At 51.4% G+C, this 19,816-nt stretch overlaps 1 protein-coding gene across 2 annotated transcripts in view; it reads right to left on the bottom strand.

Moving 5' to 3' along the window:
• The window catches only part of LOC148660546 (integrin alpha-M), a 62,400-nt gene that overhangs the window by 9,929 nt on the left and 32,655 nt on the right, over positions 1 to 19,816 (bottom strand). For both annotated transcript variants that reach the window (XM_088634371.1, XM_088634370.1), the window contains 13 exons: positions 19,597 to 19,747; positions 16,006 to 16,141; positions 13,540 to 13,613; positions 11,886 to 12,006; positions 11,372 to 11,520; positions 9,733 to 9,873; positions 8,720 to 8,926; positions 8,203 to 8,333; positions 7,707 to 7,861; positions 4,869 to 5,029; positions 3,263 to 3,388; positions 2,222 to 2,292; positions 1,986 to 2,127 (listed from right to left, as the gene is read on the bottom strand). In XM_088634371.1, coding sequence (XP_088490497.1) covers positions 1,986 to 2,127; positions 2,222 to 2,292; positions 3,263 to 3,388; positions 4,869 to 5,029; positions 7,707 to 7,861; positions 8,203 to 8,333; positions 8,720 to 8,926; positions 9,733 to 9,873; positions 11,372 to 11,520; positions 11,886 to 12,006; positions 13,540 to 13,613; positions 16,006 to 16,141; positions 19,597 to 19,747 — 1,765 coding nt within the window. The remainder of the gene's footprint in view (positions 1 to 1,985; positions 2,128 to 2,221; positions 2,293 to 3,262; positions 3,389 to 4,868; positions 5,030 to 7,706; positions 7,862 to 8,202; positions 8,334 to 8,719; positions 8,927 to 9,732; positions 9,874 to 11,371; positions 11,521 to 11,885; positions 12,007 to 13,539; positions 13,614 to 16,005; positions 16,142 to 19,596; positions 19,748 to 19,816) is intronic.

Here is a 19,816-nt window from a genome sequence, read left to right as displayed (position 1 = left end):
ATAGATACACTGCAGCAGCACAGAGTCAGTAAAACACACGGTACTGTAGCAATAGATACACTGCAGCGGCACAGAGTCAGTAAAACACACGGTACTGTAGCAATAGATACACTGCAGCAGCACAGAGTCAGTAAAACACACGGTACTGTAGCAATAGATACACTGCAGCAGCACAGAGTCAGTAAAGCACACAGTATTGTAGCAATTGATACACTGCAGCAGCATAGAGTCAGTAAAACACACGGTACTGTAGCAATAGATACACTGCAGCGGCACAGAGTCAGTAAAACACACGGTACTGTAGCAATAGATACACTGCAGCAGCACAGAGTCAGTAAAGCACACGGTATTGTAGCAATAGATACACTGCAGCAGCACAGAGTCAGTAAAGCACACGGTACTGTAGCAATAGATACACTGCAGCAGCACAGAGTCAGTAAAGCACACGGTACTGTAGCAATAGATACACTGCAGCAGCACAGAGTCAGTAAAGCACACAGTATTGTAGCAATTGATACACTGCAGCAGCATAGAGTCGGTAAAGCACACGGTATTGTAGCAATAGATACACTGCAGCAGCACAGAGTCAGTAAAGCACACGGTACTGTAGCAATAGATACACTGCAGCAGCACAGAGTGAGTAAAACACACGGTACTGTAGCAATAGATACACTGCAGCAGCACAGAGTCAGTGAAGCACATGGTATTGTAGCAATAGATACACTGCAGCAGCACAGAGTCGGTAAAGCACACGGTACTGTAGCAATAGATACACTGCAGCAGCACAGAGTCGGTAAAGCACACGGTATTGTAGCAATAGATACACTGCAGCAGCACAGAGTCAGTAAAGCACACGGTACTGTAGCAATAGATACACTGCAGCAGCACAGAGTCAGTAAAACACACGGTACTGTAGCAATAGATACACTGCAGCAGCACAGAGTCAGTAAAACACACGGTACTGTAGCAATAGATACACTGCAGCGGCACAGAGTCAGTAAAACACACGGTACTGTAGCAATAGATACACTGCAGCAGCACAGAGTCAGTAAAACACACGGTACTGTAGCAATAGATACACTGCAGCAGCACAGAGTCAGTAAAGCACACAGTATTGTAGCAATTGATACACTGCAGCAGCATAGAGTCAGTAAAACACACGGTACTGTAGCAATAGATACACTGCAGCGGCACAGAGTCAGTAAAACACACGGTACTGTAGCAATAGATACACTGCAGCAGCACAGAGTCAGTAAAGCACACGGTATTGTAGCAATAGATACACTGCAGCAGCACAGAGTCAGTAAAGCACACGGTACTGTAGCAATAGATACACTGCAGCAGCACAGAGTCAGTAAAACACACGGTACTGTAGCAATAGATACACTGCAGCAGCAGAGAGTCAGTAAAGCACACAGTATTGTAGCAATTGATACACTGCAGCAGCATAGAGTCGGTAAAGCACACGGTATTGTAGCAATAGATACACTGCAGCAGCACAGAGTCAGTAAAGCACACGGTACTGTAGCAATAGATACACTGCAGCAGCACAGAGTGAGTAAAACACACGGTACTGTAGCAATAGATACACTGCAGCAGCACAGAGTCAGTGAAGCACATGGTATTGTAGCAATAGATACACTGCAGCAGCACAGAGTCGGTAAAGCACACGGTACTGTAGCAATAGATACACTGCAGCAGCACAGAGTCGGTAAAGCACACGGTATTGTAGCAATAGATACACTGCAGCAGCACAGAGTCAGTAAAGCACACGGTACTGTAGCAATAGATACACTGCAGCAGCACAGAGTCAGTAAAACACACGGTACTGTAGCAATAGATACACTGCAGCAGCACAGAGTCGGTAAAGCACACGGTATTGTAGCAATAGATACACTTCAGCAGCAGTAAAGCTCGTAGTACAAAGTCTAAGTGTCGCGCTGTCTTTACCACCGCCTGCAGAACAGGGCAGGCCGGCGCCTCACCTCTATGACTTCCATCTTGGAGAAGGAGAGGCCTCTGGGGACGAGCAGAAGCAGAGAGGTGTTGTAGGAGTCCTCCCCCCGATTGGCCAGCTTCACCATCACATTGATGCGCCCCTGGTGCACCACCAGCAGGGAGGGAGAGCTGGGGGAGGCCAAGAGAGCGGTCAATTCAGGCTCCGCCGCCCCTTCACGCGGCCGCGCGGCACACTGAACCGGGACGGGCGGGGGGTACGTACGAGAAGTTGAAGTCAAGGTGCAGGTCGGCAATGCAGGTGTCGTTGGCACCGCAGTTCTTCTCGAAAGGAACCTTGGAAGGGTTGGTTGGAAAGAGGAATGAGAACAGGCAGGAGTGACAGCAATCAGACCCCCTGCTCCCCCAGTGCCCCCCCTGTCCTGCAGCACTGGTCCAACTGGCAGAATAACACGTCCTCGCACAATCCAGCCAGGCAGGGGTTCTCCATCCACCGTCCACTGGCCTTGTTCCAACTGGGCCCTTAATTCCCAGGGCTGCTTAGTGGCTGTAACTGATTTGCTTGCTGGTATAGACTGGTTTCTACACTTGGTCCTTGGGTCTAAGAAAACGCCTATAGTGGCGGGGGGGGGGGGGGGGCAGGGTGTGGCAATGTGTCTGACACGCCCACGAGGGGAGTGTCACTCTATCTGGCACACCCACAATGGGAGTGACAATGTATTGGGCCCGCCCACGATGGGAGGGGCACTGTGTCAGACCCGCCCACCGTGAGTCGGTGCTCAAGTCTGATTGGTCAACTCCAGCTCACACACCTGAGTGAGGGCGAAAGGGTCCTGACCTTCCCCCATGAGCACAGGGATCGATCCTATTCCAAAAGCTGGCCTGGAGTAGAAATGTGAAATAAATCAGCCTATGATTGAGAAGTCGGCTGCAGCACAATCCTGAGGCTGTGAAACACTGCAGTAAGGAATTAATTTCAGCAATTACATTCTGTCTGTTATATCTCTGTCATGTGCTCCACGACTATTCCTCTAACGTTATTCTAACTGCAGTCATAGTAATTTTTTTCCACAGACTGCAGGGAAAGAGGCGCCCAAACTCGGGACCTGCTGGTCTGGTCCCGGTTTTCATCCTAACTCATCTCTTAACCTCTGGAGGCCGCTGCCTTGAGGAGAGCTCGAAAACCTTGCAGACACAGCGCCCCCTACAGGACGAGGACAGACCCCTCCCCACCGCTGCTGCAGGGCGCACCTCCCTGCCGAATGTCCATGTTGAACATACCGCTGCGAGAGAGAGAGGGGCTTACCTCGATGTACTCGACGTTCCTGCTGTCGATGTTGAGGATGGGGGTCAGAGCAGGGGAGCTGGGGCCCTCTGTCTGCGAGAAGGTCAGTTTGATCTTGACAGGAGAGACCGTGTCCTTGACGCAGTTCTGCAAAAGAACGGTGGGGAGGTTTCAGGGCAGCTTGCGAAGCGTATGGCTTCGGGGGCCGCGTGTTCGCGTTGCTCTGCGGCTGGCTCTCCCAGATCGGGACACGGCGAGAGGGCGAGGGCGTTTTCATGGGCGCCGCCGTGGTTTTCCTGTCCTATCCCAGCTCCTCAGCTCGCGGGAGGTTTTAGGGACATGAACTGAGCTGCCACTAGGAGGCACCGCTTCAGGCTGAAATACAGTGACACCTGGAGTGAAGTATAAAGAGAGAGGACGGCACACCGGGCCCCACTGGAGAGCGTCATGCAGTCAGACTCAGGATGTGCACAGATTACAACAGAATAAGTGATCAGTAGATCAATAGAGGTGATAAAGACTGTGTGGGAATAAGTGAACTATTCAGGAGTGATACAGACTATGTGAGAATAAGTGATCTGTACGGTTATAATACAGACTGTGTGGGAATAAGTGATCAGTATAGGAGTGATACAGACTGTGTGGGAATAAGTGATCTGTACAGGAGTGATACAGACTGTGTGGGAATAAGTGATCTGTACAGGAGTGATACAGACTGTGTGGGAATAAGTGATCAGTATAGGAGTGAGACAGACTGTGTGGGAATAAGTGATCAGTATAGGAGTGATACAGACTATGTGACAATAAGTGATCTGTACGGTTATAATACAGACTGTGTGGGAATAAGTGATCTGTACAGGAGTGATACAGACTGTGTGGGAATAAGTGATCGGTACGGGAGTGATACAGACTGTGTAGGAATAAGTGATCTGTTCAGGAGTGATACAGACTGTGTGGGAATAAGTGATCAGTATAGGAGTGATACAGACTGTGGGAAAAAGTGATCTGTTCAGGAGTGATACAGACTGTGTAGGAATAAGTGATCTGTTCAGGAGTGATACAGACTGTGGGAATAAGTGATCTGTACAGGAGTGAGACAGACTGTGTGAGAATAAGTGATCTGTACAGGAGTGATACAGACTGTGTGGGAATAAGTGATCTGTACAGGAGTGATACAGACTGTGTGGGAATAAGTGATCTGTTCAGGAGTGATACAGACTGTGGGAATAAGTGATCTGTACAGGAGTGAGACAGACTGTGTGGGAATAAGTGATCTGTACAGGAGTGATACAGACTGTGTGGGAATAAGTGATCAGTATAGGAGTGATACAGACTGTGTGGGAATAAGTGATCTGTACAGGAGTGATACAGACTGTGTTGGAATAAGTGATCAGTATAGGATAGATACAGACTGTGTGGGAATAAGTGATCTGTACAGGAGTGATACAGACTGTGTGGGAATAAGTGATCTGTACAGGAGTGATACAGACTGTGTGGGAATAAGTGATCAGTATAGGAGTGATACAGACTGTGTGGGAATAATTGATCAGTATAGGAGTGATACAGACTGTGTGGGAATAAGTGATCTGTTCAGGAGTGTCACCTATACCAGTGTGGGGTCTCCTACCTCCATGTAGACACTCTTGGTGTGGCAGGTTATTCTCTGCGGTAGCTGGACTGTGTCCTGGATCTTCCTCAGGTCCAGCTTAGATCCGCTGAACGTCGCCCGGCTCCTCTGCCTCACACTGTCCAGGTCCAGCTGGTACGTCACATTCAGGCCAGAGGTATCTGGGCTCGGACACACCACACTGACAGTCAGGGGTACAGAGGGGGACTGGGGTGCAGGGTGTAGTGATGAGCTTAAGGACACAGGGCATCGGGCTACTCTGGTATAGGGAAGTGGGATATATGGTTATGAGAGTAATTTGTAAAGCAGTGGGGTACAGGATTGGAGTGGGGTCACTGATGGTCACAGTCAGAGTGGAAAGGGGGCGCAGGGGAGGGGTCAGTGATGTGAGAGAGGAAAGGGGGCGGAGGGGAGGGTCAGTGATGTGAGAGTGGAAAGGGGGCGCAGGGGAGGGGTCAGTGATGTGAGAGAGGAAAGGGGGCGCAGGGGAGGGTCAGTGATGTGAGAGAGGAAAGGGGGCGCAGGGGAGGGTCAGTGATGTGAGAGAGGAAAGGGGGCGCAGGGGAGGGGTCAGTGATGTGAGAGAGGAAAGGGGGCGCAGGGGAGGGGTCAGTGATGTGAGAGAGGAAAGGGGGCGCAGGGGAGGGGTCAGTGATGTGAGAGAGGAAAGGGGGCGCAGGGGAGGGGTCAGTGATGTGAGAGAGGAAAGGGGGCGCAGGGGAGGGTCAGTGATGTGAGAGAGGAAAGGGGGCGCAGGGGAGGGTCAGTGATGTGAGAGAGGAAAGGGGGCGCAGGGGAGGGGTCAGTGATGTGAGAGAGGAAAGGGGGCGCAGGGGAGGGGTCAGTGATGTGAGAGTGGAAAGGGGGCGCAGGGGAGGGTCAGTGATGTGAGAGAGGAAAGGGGGCGCAGGGGAGGGTCAGTGATGTGAGAGAGGAAAGGGGGCGCAGGGGAGGGTCAGTGATGTGAGAGAGGAAAGGGGGCGCAGGGGAGGGTCAGTGATGTGAGAGAGGAAAGGGGGCGCAGGGGAGGGTCAGTGATGTGAGAGAGGAAAGGGGGCGCAGGGGAGGGTCAGTGATGTGAGAGAGGAAAGGGGGCGCAGGGGAGGGGTCAGTGATGTGAGAGAGGAAAGGGGGCGCAGGGGAGGGGTCAGTGATGTGAGAGAGGAAAGGGGGCGCAGGGGAGGGTCAGTGATGTGAGAGAGGAAAGGGGGCGCAGGGGAGGGGTCAGTGATGTGAGAGAGGAAAGGGGGCGCAGGGGAGGGTCAGTGATGTGAGAGAGGAAAGGGGGCGCAGGGGAGGGTCAGTGATGTGAGAGTGGAAAGGGGGCGCAGGGGAGGGTCAGTGATGTGAGAGAGGAAAGGGGGCGCAGGGGAGGGGTCAGTGATGTGAGAGAGGAAAGGGGGCGCAGGGGAGGGTCAGTGATGTGAGAGAGGAAAGGGGGCGCAGGGGAGGGGTCAGTGATGTGAGAGAGGAAAGGGGGCGCAGGGGAGGGTCAGTGATGTGAGAGAGGAAAGGGGGCGCAGGGGAGGGGTCAGTGATGTGAGAGAGGAAAGGGGGCGCAGGGGAGGGGTCAGTGATGTGAGAGAGGAAAGGGGGCGCAGGGGAGGGTCAGTGATGTGAGAGAGGAAAGGGGGCGCAGGGGAGGGTCAGTGATGTGAGAGAGGAAAGGGGGCGCAGGGGAGGGTCAGTGATGTGAGAGAGGAAAGGGGGCGCAGGGGAGGGTCAGTGATGTGAGAGAGGAAAGGGGGCGCAGGGGAGGGTCAGTGATGTGAGAGTGGAAAGGGGGCGCAGGGGAGGGTCAGTGATGTGAGAGAGGAAAGGGGGCGCAGGGGAGGGGTCAGTGATGTGAGAGAGGAAAGGGGGCGCAGGGGAGGGTCAGTGATGTGAGAGAGGAAAGGGGGCGCAGGGGAGGGTCAGTGATGTGAGAGAGGAAAGGGGGCGCAGGGGAGGGTCAGTGATGTGAGAGAGGAAAGGGGGCGCAGGGGAGAGGTCAGTGATGTGAGAGTGGAAAGGGGGCGCAGGGGAGGGTCAGTGATGTGAGAGAGGAAAGGGGGCGCAGGGGAGGGGTCAGTGATGTGAGAGAGGAAAGGGGGCGCAGGGGAGGGTCAGTGATGTGAGAGAGGAAAGGGGCCGCAGGGGAGGGTCAGTGATGTGAGAGAGGAAAGGGGGCGCAGGGGAGGGGTCAGTGATGTGAGAGAGGAAAGGGGGCGCAGGGGAGGGGTCAGTGATGTGAGAGAGGAAAGGGGGCGCAGGGGAGGGTCAGTGATGTGAGAGAGGAAAGGGGGCGCAGGGGAGGGTCAGTGATGTGAGAGAGGAAAGGGGGCGCAGGGGAGGGGTCAGTGATGTGAGAGAGAAAGGGGGCGCAGGGGAGGGGTCAGTGATGTGAGAGTGGAAAGGGGGCGCAGGGGAGGGGTCAGTGATGTGAGAGTGGAAAGGGGGCGCAGGGGAGGGGTCAGTGATGTGAGAGAGGAAAGGGGCCGCAGGGGAGGGTCAGTGATGTGAGAGAGGAAAGGGGGCGCAGGGGAGGGGTCAGTGATGTGAGAGAGGAAAGGGGGCGCAGGGGAGGGGTCAGTGATGTGAGAGAGGAAAGGGGGCGCAGGGGAGGGTCAGTGATGTGAGAGTGGAAAGGGGGCGCAGGGGAGGAGTCAGTGATGTGAGAGTGGAAAGGGGGCGCAGGGGAGGGTCAGTGATGTGAGAGAGGAAAGGGGGCGCAGGGGAGGGTCAGTGATGTGAGAGAGGAAAGGGGGCGCAGGGGAGGGGTCAGTGATGTGAGAGTGGAAAGGGGGCGCAGGGGAGGGTCAGTGAGCTGCAGTCAATCCACAGTATCTGGCTCCTCACCGGGTGTGTTTTTAGTGTCCAGCTCCACACTGAAGCACACGGTCAGGTTCAGGACGGGGCTCTCGGAGCTCACTCCCAGGCAGTCGAAGTGGGCCAGGGAGATCTGGGTCGGCTCGAAGGACAGACGCCCCCACACACTGAGGACAGGCCGGGACCTGGAGAGGACAGCACAGAGCTCAGGAGGTCGTGTGGTCAGACAGGACAGTGGACATCGTGTCCGTGACCTGTGTCTGGACACCGGACAGTGGGGTGGTCAGTCAGGACAGTGGACATTGTCTCTGTGACCAGTGTCTGGACACCAGACAGTAAGGTGGTCAGTCAGGACAGCGGACGCCGTAACCGTGACCAGTGTCTGGACACAGGACAGTAAGGTGGTCAGTCAGGACAGCGGACGCCATGACAGTGACCAGTGTCTGGACACCAGACAGTAAGGTGGTCAGTCAGGGCAGTGGACGTCGTGTCTGTGACCGGTGTCTGGATAACAGTGCTGATTTACCTGAGAACAATCACATCTCCCATCGCCCCCACTGTGATGTCCGTCAGTCCGTCTGCACTCAGGTCCATCAAGCCGCTGACAGAGTGACCAAAGTACCTGAGCCTAGGAGACAGGGTCTCTGCAAGGATATGCTGGACAGACAAAGACACAGAACCGATTTGAACCAAAATGCAGTGCTAATGCAGTCCAGTCAGTGTGTCTGTATGAACCCCTCTCTCTCAGTGCAGTGTTAATGTACTGGAGTGTCCAGTCAGTCAGTGTGTCTGTATGAACCCCTCTCTCTCAGTGCAGTGTTAATGTACTGGAGTGTCCAGTCAGTCAGTGTGTCTGTATGAACCCCTCTCTCTCAGTGCAGTGTTAATGTACTGGAGTGTCCAGTCAGTCAGTGTGTCTGTATGAACCCCTCTCTCTCAGTGCAGTGTTAATGTACTGGAGTATCCAGTCAGTCAGTGTGTCTGTACTAACTGTAAATTAAGTACAGTACAGTAAGTCTCTGTTAATTAGTTACTCTCTCTACCTGGCTGTACTGAGCCTTGATTCCATCTTCTCTGTCACCCAGGTAGATGTAGAGAGCCCCCCGGTGGTCATTCTCTAGAGGCGCCCCCACTGCCACATCATCGAGCCCGTCGCCATTGAGGTCTTGTAGAGAGGCCATGGCCGAGCCGAACCGGGAGAAGGGCGAACTGGTCGCCCCGCTGATGTTCTGAACCGGGGAGAGGAACCCCTGTGTGGAGAGGTAACGGCACATGACCATGGAGCGGGACAGGGAGTCAGTGCACATTCCTCCCCTTGCGCTGAGAGGACACATCCCTGGACTGCTCCAACAACAGCATTGTGACCGTGATGAATGGCCCATAGACACCAGGACCCCAGACATGAGCCATGGAGCTAAGAGAAATGGATTGCAGGTCATAGGAAGCCATTGGAATAGAACAGGTTCCTTCACTGTTGACTTTGTCTATCCAGGACTCTACTCGAGAGCCGCGAGCCCAGAAAATAACAGGAACAGGTCAATCAGAATAAGGCTGGAGCTGCAGCACGGTTTCTCACTCTAGCAGGCATTCCCAGGGTACAGTGCGCTTATTATTCCCATCAAGTGCTTCTTGTCTGCAACACAAGCAGGTTACCTACAGCCTGAACATGTGTAAGAAGGCAGAGGGTCAGGCCACCTGGCCAACTAAGATTTGGATACCCGATTTGTTCATTTCTGGACATCTGGTCAGCTAAGATCCAACGTTACAGGAGGTTGTCTGTTTATTAAACATGAAGGATTAAGGGATTACTGTTGGTCTGTTAGTGAACTCTACTCTGTGTATTAACATATTGTACTGGTCTAGAGTCTACTATAGGGTATCACCACACAGAGCTCCATGCTGTATTAGATCACACTGTTCTACAATATACTGTGTCAGTCTGCACTGCACTGAAATGGGTGTTTTTTCTATAAGCTATAATGTAGTGAGCCCTTTCCGACATCATACATTAGTAAACGGGTTATTCCTGCCTTCTCTGGTGAGCTGCTGTCCTCACCTCGTCAGCCACTTTGTACACAAACACCATCCCCTCTCTCTGGTCCTCATAGTGCAGTGGCGCCCCCACCAGGAGAAAGTCAGTCTGGTTGTCTGAGTCCACATCCAGGGAGCACAGCTCCCCTCCAAAGTAGGAGCCGATCTAGGATGGAAAGGGGGAAAGGGGGAGCGTGTTTCTATGTTTTCCGACAGCCAGTCAGGCAGCCCTGTTGCAGCAGAGACCAGAGCCACAACAGCAGCAGAGAATCACTTTCACAGGGACTATGGGAGAAACTACAGTGGAGCAGGCATGCTGTAAAATGGGCAGCAGCAGAGGACAGCATGGAGCCGCAGTGGGGAGCACGAACAAGGACAAATAAAGGCCTTCTTATGGCGCTGTGGCGATCATCGCTGCCGCCTCGCAGCTCTGGGGCCCTGGGTTCAATTGCTGGGGTTCTGTCTGTGGGGAGTCTGCGTGTTGTCTTTGTGTTCGCGTGGATTTCCTCTGGCTGCTCCGGTTTGCCTCCCACAATCCAAAGACTGTGCTGGTGGGTGGATTGTCTCCGGGGAAGATGGACCCGGGTGCGAGTGTGCGTGTCTGTGTCTGTCCCGCGATGGACTGCTGGGACGCGCTCCAGCTCCCCCAGCCCCCCGAGTTGGCAGGGGCAGTTAGAGGATGGGTGGATGGATGGCTACTGCAGGGGACGTTTCCTACAGTTCAGCCTGGTGAGGCTAGATAAGGGTGAACTGAAGATTAAGATCTTCATTGGTTTTTGCAACAGGGGAGAGTGCTGCAGAGAGGATTTGCAGAGCCTACGTGTGTCAACAACATGAACCGGAAACATGAAACCAAGCTGGCAGGAACCCCTGAGCCTAATGCAACTACAGGAAGCTTGCAGCAAGAAGAGGAAACCGGGAGTTTCTCAACTAGGAAACCACACACCTACAGAACCCCACGCCCTGTGGGCACAGGTCCTGTAAAGACTACATGCGCTGGCGCGTGCAGTCCTGCAGCTGATGGGACTGGAGCCAGGACTGGAGCCAGGCTGAGGTGGGGCCCCCACTTAGACAAAATTGGCATTGCAGTCTGAATCTATGCCCAGAGTTCCCTTCTGAAGAAGCTTCATTCTAACCCTTACCCTAACCGCCCAACAGGGAAGAGAGAGAGTCATCCACCCCAGTGGCCTGCGGCGCTGTCAGTGAGAGCTGTTGCCTATTACTTGCCAGCAGGGGGCATGATAGGGGTCGGGGAAAAGACCAATTCCTAATGCAAGAAACTGTATATGGCTCATAAAGTGATCTGATCTCTTATCTTATAGAGCACACGGGGGAGGATGTGGGCACGTTGTCTCTTTATCGCTCTCCGGATAGTACGGCTTTATAGTGGCGTACCATTCTTACTTCGTATAATCGAAGACAGAATGGTTAAGCTACCAAAGCGACCCCTGATCTGCGATCATTCTTGTGTTTTCAGTGGTCTTGCCGGTGCTTCTTCTGCGCTACCTCAGATTCCTGTCAGGAAGCAGGAGCTCACCCGCAGACCCGCCCTTGACTCCTGTCTCCGTCTAGGGCGCTGTAGCCCCTCCTGCTGGCTACAGAGCCCTAGCCCTGGCTCCGGGTGCGGTGACTGAGGGGTCCTGGGACCGGCGGCCCAACTCTACCTGTTGTCCCGACAGCCGGAACGCCTCCTCCCAGCGGGTGCTGCTTTCGGACTTCCGGAAGAGCAGGACGGTGCCCCGGTGTTCGGCGCGGGGAGCCCCCGCCGCCAGCAGGGAGAAGGGACCCCTGAGCCCGCGGGCCAGCGCGTAGCCTGGGCGGGAGAGAAAACCGCGGGGCGGGTCAGAGACGCCAGGGGGCGCCGGGCGCTCTCACACACCTCTCAGGCCGCTCGCGGGCCATGATGATGACGCTTCCTGCAGAGGGCAGCTGCCGGAAGCTCCCGCGGGTCTGTCCAGCCGGGCTTACCCAGAAGCCGGGCCCCCCGATCCGGTCCAGGTTTTCACAGAGGCCCGTGGGAACAGTGGGTCGGATGACACTGACGCCTCCGGGCCCTGCGGGGGAGCCGGCAGCTGGTAAAACCTGGAGCGGATCCGGACCGGGAGCTCCTCCGGGAGCCGCAATGCCTGCTGGTACGACCCGCCTGCCCCTGGGGGGGGCTGTTCGTCTCTGACTCACCCAGGTAAGAGTCTTCGGACACATTCACCGGGATGACAGGGGTCTCGGACAGACCGGGGGAGATTTCGCTGACGGAGCCTTGCCAGTTGTTGTAGCCCACCGCCCCCAACATTAAGGAGTCCTGAGAGCAGAGGGAGAGGACCGTTATCAGACGCTCTGTGGACAAACACGCTCCATTGGCCCTGCAGCACAGGTGTACTCTCCTGCCTCGGGCCTGGGAGAGAACAAGCCCCGCCACGGCCCAGACAACCCCCAAATCTGACTCACTTTGGCTTCTTCGTATGGTCAAAAACATTCATTTTTAAGAACATTTGAAAGGTCATGAGATAGAGGGGGCCATGCAGCCCACCCGTCCTGTTTGGGAGTTTCTAGAGAGAAGTCAGGGTATCGGCTTTAACAGCACGGCAGGGCAGCTTGTTCCACACTCCCACCACCCTGTGTGCAAAGCAGAGCCTCCTGTCCTGACTGGAGGAGCTCAACCAGCTGTGTCTTGTAAGAAGTCAGAGTATCGGCTTTAACAACATGGCAGGGCAGCTTGTTCCACACTCCCACCACCCTGTGTGCAAAGCAGAGCCTCCTGTCCTGACTGGAGGAGCTCAACCAGCTGTGTCTTGTAAGAAGTCAGAGTATCGGCTTTAACAACATGGCAGGGCAGCTTGTTCCACACTCCCACCACCCTGTGTGCAAAGCAGAGCCTCCTGTCCTGACTGGAGGAGCTCAACCAGCTGTGTCTTGTAAGAAGTCAGAGTATCGGCTTTAACAACATGGCTGGGCAGCTTGTTCCACACCCCCACTTTAAATGGTACAAGGTTGTGGAAGAGCTGCAGTCTGTCCCAGCAAGCAATCAGCACGAGGCAGGATTCGCCCTGGACAGGATGTCAGTCCATCACAGGGTAGACACGCACTCACACCAGAAGCCGATTAACCTCCCAGCGTGTCTGTTGAACTTGGGAGGAAACTGGAGCACCTGGAGGAAGCCTCTGCAAACATGGGGAGAACATGCACACTCCACACAGACAGCACCCTAGGGCCAGCATTGAGTCCAGGGCCCCGGCACTGCGAGGCAGTCACACTCACCACTGCACCACCATGCTGCCCACAGGGATAATATGGCGGAATTAAAACCGAATTTCTCCCACGAGGTCTTCCTTTGTGGGCGTCCAGTCACAGCGCTGTCCAGTGGGAATGTGGGAGTGGGAATGAGCTTTAATTTGTGCAGCAGAAGGGCTGGGAGAAGTCTCAAGAACACACGCACCCCCTGTCTCCCCCCCGTGAGCTGCCCCGATGTCTCTTGGTGACCACTGCCTGAGAACCTCCCTACAGCCCACTAGCTGAGCTTGACCGGGTCACCTCCAGCACACACACCTCACTTCAGGGCAGGTTCTGGAGCAAAGGAGCTTGTCCGGTTCACGCAACGGGACCGCAGGCCGGGCGATGTCGCGGGCCGAGAGTCAAACCGCCTCGGGCACGAGGCATTTCACACCCCGCCCGGTCGCCCCGTCTCGGCTGGATGTGTTTACTGGGATCCACTGGGGGGTGACGGGTGTGACGCAAAGCGTACAACAGCACCACCCCACCGTGGATTCGAACCCACAACCTCCTGGTGAGGAGTCCGGGACCCTGTCTGCTGTGCTACACTGCTACCCCGACTCACCTCGTTGTAGAGCGCGCTGAATCCGGTCTGGGACATCTCCTTCTCAAACTTCTTCTTGTTGGTGCTGCTCACACCTGCAGAGAAGACGGGGAGTCGGTCAGTGAGGCCGCTAGCCCAGGGGTGCGGATCCTGGACCGCACGCCGGGTTTTCGCTCCTGCCCAGATCTCAGTTACACACTCAACCCCTTAAAGGACTGAATGACAGGATGAATGTGAACTGGTTGACTGCTTTCAGCTCCTAAAGACAAACACACACTCTCCATTAAGACTAAGACTGCTACGTTCTCAGTTTTAAGTTGGTTTTGTTTCTGGTTCAGCTAGATCATGCAGAATGAGAGGATTCTGACCTCTGATTAACCCCTGATCACTGGGCACAGATCACAGTCACTGGTTATCACACAGGGAAGATACTGTCTGACACCTTCCGACGGTGTGGGATTGTTCTGGATAGTTGTGGGCTCCCAGACAGGCTCCTGGGAAAAGGGGGTCAGATGACGCTTCACAGCTCCTCTGCTCTTGGCTTCTTCAGGGGAGCCGGCAGCCGGTAAAACCTGGAGCGGATCTGCATGTGGAGATCCTGCTAGAGCCGCAGTCCTTGCCTTGTATGCATGTGGGATTGCAGGGCTGTCGCGTGGGCTGAACAATTGGGCAGTTTCTCAAGGCTAACACAACCCCCACAACCAGTGAGTGCTCTGTGGTTATGTCACGATCGCTACTCCTCCTCTTAAGGGGGATATTCCCGCACATTCAAGATGGCGGCGCGCATGGACGCAGCGGCTTCATTAGCTCTCGGATGACTTGATTACATGTTATTTATGTTATGTTATTACATGTTACTGTTATTGCTATTGTGTCACTGTCTATTGTCTTATCTTCTGTCCTATTTATATACTGCACCTGAGTGACTAATGAGAAACACTTTTCATTATACTATGCACCTGTGTATGTTTAATGACAATAAAGTTGAATTGAATTGAATTGAATTGAATTAAGGGCGCTCCAGCCCTTCCTCGTTTTCCCCCATTGCTTACACCTGTTCCTTTGCCCAGCCCCTCTTTAGTTCCACCTTTAAAGCCAGATGCAGGCGTTTGCTTGAGGCTTCTCATTGAATCTCCTTTTGTGAGAGCCGGGGTCCTGCAGTGTCTGGCTCCGTCATGGTTTTAGTTTCCTGTTCCTGATTCCCTGCCCCGCCGGTCCCGACCTGACCCGGTTCTTGTTTTTAATTACTTCGGATGGATCCCCTGGTCTTGGACTCAACCTCCTGCTTTGGATTCCCCCTCTGGTTTTACCCTTGGATTGTTGGCCCTGGATTCACTCCCCCTGGCCACCTGCACTCCTCAGACACCCCCCCCCCCCGTCTCCAGACCCTTCTCCTGCATGACTATTTTCCTTAGTGTATCCTCACAATTCCGCATCCTCAGGCACCTGCCCAGTCGGAGGAAGACGGTCAGAGGAAATCTGAGATTACTGATCAGTGGCTGGGGGCTGGCTTCATTTTGGTTACCTGACCCCACTGCTACATTGGTTGCACTCCAAGATGCTCCCTGATCCTCATACTGCCTTCTTAAATACTAAACAGCTTCCTGCCTACATGCAAACTATTCTTTGCACCATAGGTAGTGGCACTGAACCAACACAGCGCCCTCTAGAGGCATGTACTATAATAATAATAATTGCTTACACTTATATAGCGGTTTTCTGGATATCCCCAGGTAATGGGGATCCCCTCCTCCACCACCAGTGTGCAGCCCCACCTGGATGATGTTACGGCAGCCATAGTGCGCCAGAACGCTCACCACACACCAGCTATTAGTGGGGAGGAGAGGAGAGTAATGAAGCCACTTCATAGATAGGGATTATTAGGAGGCCATGACTGGTAAGGGCCAATGGGAAATTTGGCCAGGACGCTGGGGTTACACCCCTACTCTTTTCAAGAAAGGCCCTGGGATTTTAAATGACCAAAGAGAGTCAGGACCTTGGTTTTATGTTTCATCCGAAGGACGGCGCCCGTTTACAGTATAGTGTCCCTGTTACTATACTGGAGCATTAGGACCCACATGGACCGCAGGGTGAGCGCCCCCTGCTGGCCCCACTAACACCTCTTCCAGCAGCAACCTTAGTTTTCCCCAGGAGGTCTCCCCTCCAGGTACTGAACAGGCTCACAACTACTGAGCTTCAGTGGGCTGCCAGTTGTGAGTTGCAGGGTGATATGGCTGCTGGCTTTGTACTGTACTGTACTGTACTGTAATGTGCTGTCACTGGGGAGTGTGCGTCCTGAGTCTCTAACAGGTGTGGGAGTTTCTTGAGCTCTGCAAAGTCCAGGTGCCCTTTGTCTTTCCCCTGGCCGAATTGACTTCACTGAGCTGTTTGCCTTCGAAGTCCAGTCCCCTCTGAAGGTGCAGCACAGGCAGATGGCCCTCCCCGCCGTCTAGTGGCAGGACTGCGACAGTGAGCAAGAGCCGGTACCTTCAATGCTGTAGATCTTGTTCTGCAGGTTGTCCAGGACATTCTTCAGTCCTCCGTAGTTCTGGATGTAGAAGGTGTTGTTCTCTTTGGGTTCAGAGGAGAGTTTCTTCAGGTTTCTGAGGTCGAGATTCCCAACCTGTCGCAAAGAAAAGCCCTCGTTATGCTTTACTGCTCCACAGATTTGAGCTGCAGATGTAACTGGAAGGCTCATTCACTACACTTCCGGGCAGTTCGCACACGGGTGTCTAAGGATTAGTGTTACAGTAGTTTTTCTCATTTGCACCCAAACTGCTTTTGAAACTATTCTCTCTTTAACAAACAAACAGCACAAAACGTGATCAAGCAAATAATTCCAGAGATAAAAAAGAACGACAAAACAACCCAAAACACCCAAAACAATACACAACAAACAACATAAAAACACACACAAGGAAAAGGAAAAAAAAACGAAATAGAGCATTAATCAATAGTCTTCTGTCCAATACAGTTACCAGAACTTATTCATTATTTCCCTGTCCTTCAAGATGAAACATTTCTATTTTTTTAAACCCCTCAATTTTTTTAACTCTTCTATCACATTTTCCCCCAACATAATCTTTTCCAACATATAATAATGTTCTGCAGTATGCTTAAAATAATTTAATATTCAGGAACAAGTCAAAGGTCTATCCCAGGCCGAAAGGAGCCGAAAGGAAACACAACATTTCGGCTGTGGAGCCTTCTTTTGGTGTGCTTTATTCAATATTTTAATTTAATAATAATTTCATATTCATATATTCATATTCATATATTATATACCTTTGGAAAGTAGTGGTAGTGTATTAAACACAATCTTACAATCCATCCCAAGATCCCCGAATATTATAACCTGCAGTGTAACCGTGAAGTTATCTGTTATAGGAAGTAACCAGTCCTGTACTGATACTCAAAGTCTGTCCACTTCTGGAAAATACCAAAATGAGGGAAATGAATCTTCATCATCTTCACCACAAAACCAACAAATACAAGATTCTACAACACCGCAAATGCTTGACATTTGTTTGTAGAAAGAAAAGTATAGTATAAATCATCTTAAACTGAAGTTGTAAGGCAGAGTTTATAGTAGTCCCGTGAATCAACTTAAACAGCGTTGCTTAAGGAACAGGAACATTAAACAGCTCTTCCCAAAACCTGAAAAATGTATGTGGAATAGCATATATATTGTTATTATTATTTCTGAAACATATAGTCAAGGTTTCTATAGGAATAAATAAAGAGATACAGGACACTCCTGTCTTACTCCACTCGTCAGTTCAAATCTTTCTGATAAATATCCACTTTTTTTGCAAATTTACTTATGGGTTTCAGACCCAGTGCCTCAAGCCAAGGACAACAAGAGCTACCAAAATTAACATACTGCAGACATCTAAACAAATGGACCCGCTTCAAATTAGCAACAGTATTTTTCCAAATCTGCACTAAATAATAACCCTGCGCATCTATTCATTTCCATAACAATCTACAGGATCAATGTATCACCAATATATCAACTGTCCGTAAAACCCCCTTTTGGTCCTTTGTATGTATATTTTATCAGTCACTATCCTGAAGCTAAGAGCCAAACATTTAGATGAAATATGATTATCACTGCATAATAAAGTCAAAGCTCGTCAGTTTTCTTAACTGAATCATGCTTTTATAATAGTGAAATAAATCCCTCCCTCGGCGTGGGAGAGAGTTCCTCCAATTTGAAAGCCTCTTATCTCAGTTAAAAATACTCTATATGGCTCAGTCAGGTGCCCATCTCAGCCTGGAGACTTTCCAGGACAGAAGGACTCTACTGCTTGAAACGATTGTTCCTCAGATGTCAAGCCATCACAACTAGCCTTTTGATCTGAAATCTGACAAAAACCAGCTATTTTGCCCCATATAACATCTTAAATCTGGATTTCTTAAACCTGCACATATCAACCAAAGCCGAGGAGGACAATAAATAAGAAATAGTTCAAAATGTCACCTGAAGAAGACTCCACAGCCGAAACGTTGAGTTTCTTTATCTTCTCTTTCAAACCCTTACTTGTTCCTTTGCAGCCTACGCAGACTGATGCCACTCCCTGCGTGAACTAGATTAAAATGTGTTTGGGTGTGGATTATATTGGCTAGCTCTTTGTCTATACACATGAGTCTTCAAAACAGTATTAAAGCCTCCCCCCATTATAGAACAATCAACTTCACACTTCACGTGTTCCACGTATTATTTAAAAAAGGCAGCAGCATCGGAATTTGGAGCACAGACGTTTGAAAGATTAAAGATAACTAAGTGATCGATAGAAACGTCAACCAAAATCTGTCTGCCCTCAGAATCCTTAATAAATGTGTGTATAGTACAGTACATGGAGCAATATTTCCTATTAAAATAGGCTCAGTTCGGTTTATTGTCAGACACACAAGTGCAAGGAACTGCTTATTTGCACGTGTGGCTCCTATACAGAGACATTAAAGGAATCGCCAAAAAAACATAAACTCAGAACAGCAGCAGCAACAACAACAAGTTAAATAACGTTAAAGGAAAGTCAGAGAAGCAGTGTGGGGAAAAACACATCAGTGTGCGCCAGTGGTCGGGGTGGAGTTCAGTAATCTGACAGCTTGCAGGAAGAATCGGTCTCTGAATCCGGAGGTTCCTGCCTTTATACTCCTGTCACGCCCACCAGAGGGAAGGGGAGAACAGTGAGGAACCAGGCTGACTGGTGTCCTTAGCCATACTGCCAGCCCTCCTGAGACAGCAAGTTGTAGAAATGTCTGAAACAGAGGGGAGCTGTACTGCAGCGAGGGGCCGGGCCGACACGATCGCCCCCTGGAACAGCCTTCCGCTGAGACGACGAGCTGCTGCCCAACCACACTGTGATCCCACACGTGAGCACACTCTCCATAGCGCACCTGCTAACCTGCAAGTACCCCTTTCATAATAGAGCCACACGGCCGAAACGTTGTGTCTCTTTTCTTTTCCTTTTTTTCCTTTCAGCATGGAATAAAGCTTTACTTGTTCCTAAAATACACCCCTCCCCTCCTGTTCCTTCCATTTCAGTTCATCTTCTTCCACTGTATGGCTCTCTTTTGGAAATACAATATATCACATTCATTCTTATCCCCGAGCCCAGCCCAAACGTCATCTCTTTTACTTGCAGGATGAAGGCAATAGGAACTTGCAACACCTTTTAATCACGGAAAACTAGAAATAGAGCAGTAATAATTACAATATACTTGCAATATATTGCTTTTCTCTTCTGACTCCCATTCCTATTTTTTCTTATTGGAGTACAGAAAAAGAATTGGACTAAACAGAGTATACAAATCCTTGTGTCAGGGCACAGTGACTCCTCTCCTACATTCGTGACCACAAGGTGAGGAAAAACTAAACAAACACGACATTAGCAAACGTGTCCGAACAGAAAAAAACAGAAAGACAAACGACAAATCAAAAATGAAAAATTAAACCTATTGTTCTGTAGAGAGCTTTGAGAAGCACGTTTTAAAGGTGCTATTTACAACTGAAGTTTTTTGTTATTATGAAGAAAAACTCATAGAAGCTGTTTTTAATAAACTGAGACTTACCCCAATCACATAACGAATGATGCCTTTATTATTCAGAGTGTCGACGATGTTATAATCATCAAAGTCAGTGGGGTCTCCATCTGTGATAATGATCAGGACCTTTGTGCCATTGTCTTTGGCTCCAGCTGTTTTGTTGTACAGAACATGGTTCCTGTAAGACACGCACAAAGGCACCTCTTCAGTCACACTCCCTTTTGTGGGACACACTCCACTGGTCAGA

The sequence above is a fragment of the Lepisosteus platostomus genome, chromosome 6, assembly GCF_059453375.1.
Source record: "Lepisosteus platostomus isolate fLepPlt1 chromosome 6, fLepPlt1.hap1, whole genome shotgun sequence".
NCBI classification, from domain to species: Eukaryota; Metazoa; Chordata; class Actinopteri; order Semionotiformes; family Lepisosteidae; genus Lepisosteus; species Lepisosteus platostomus.
Note: the sequence above shows the minus strand (reverse complement) of the source record. Positions and strands in the feature narration are given on the sequence as shown.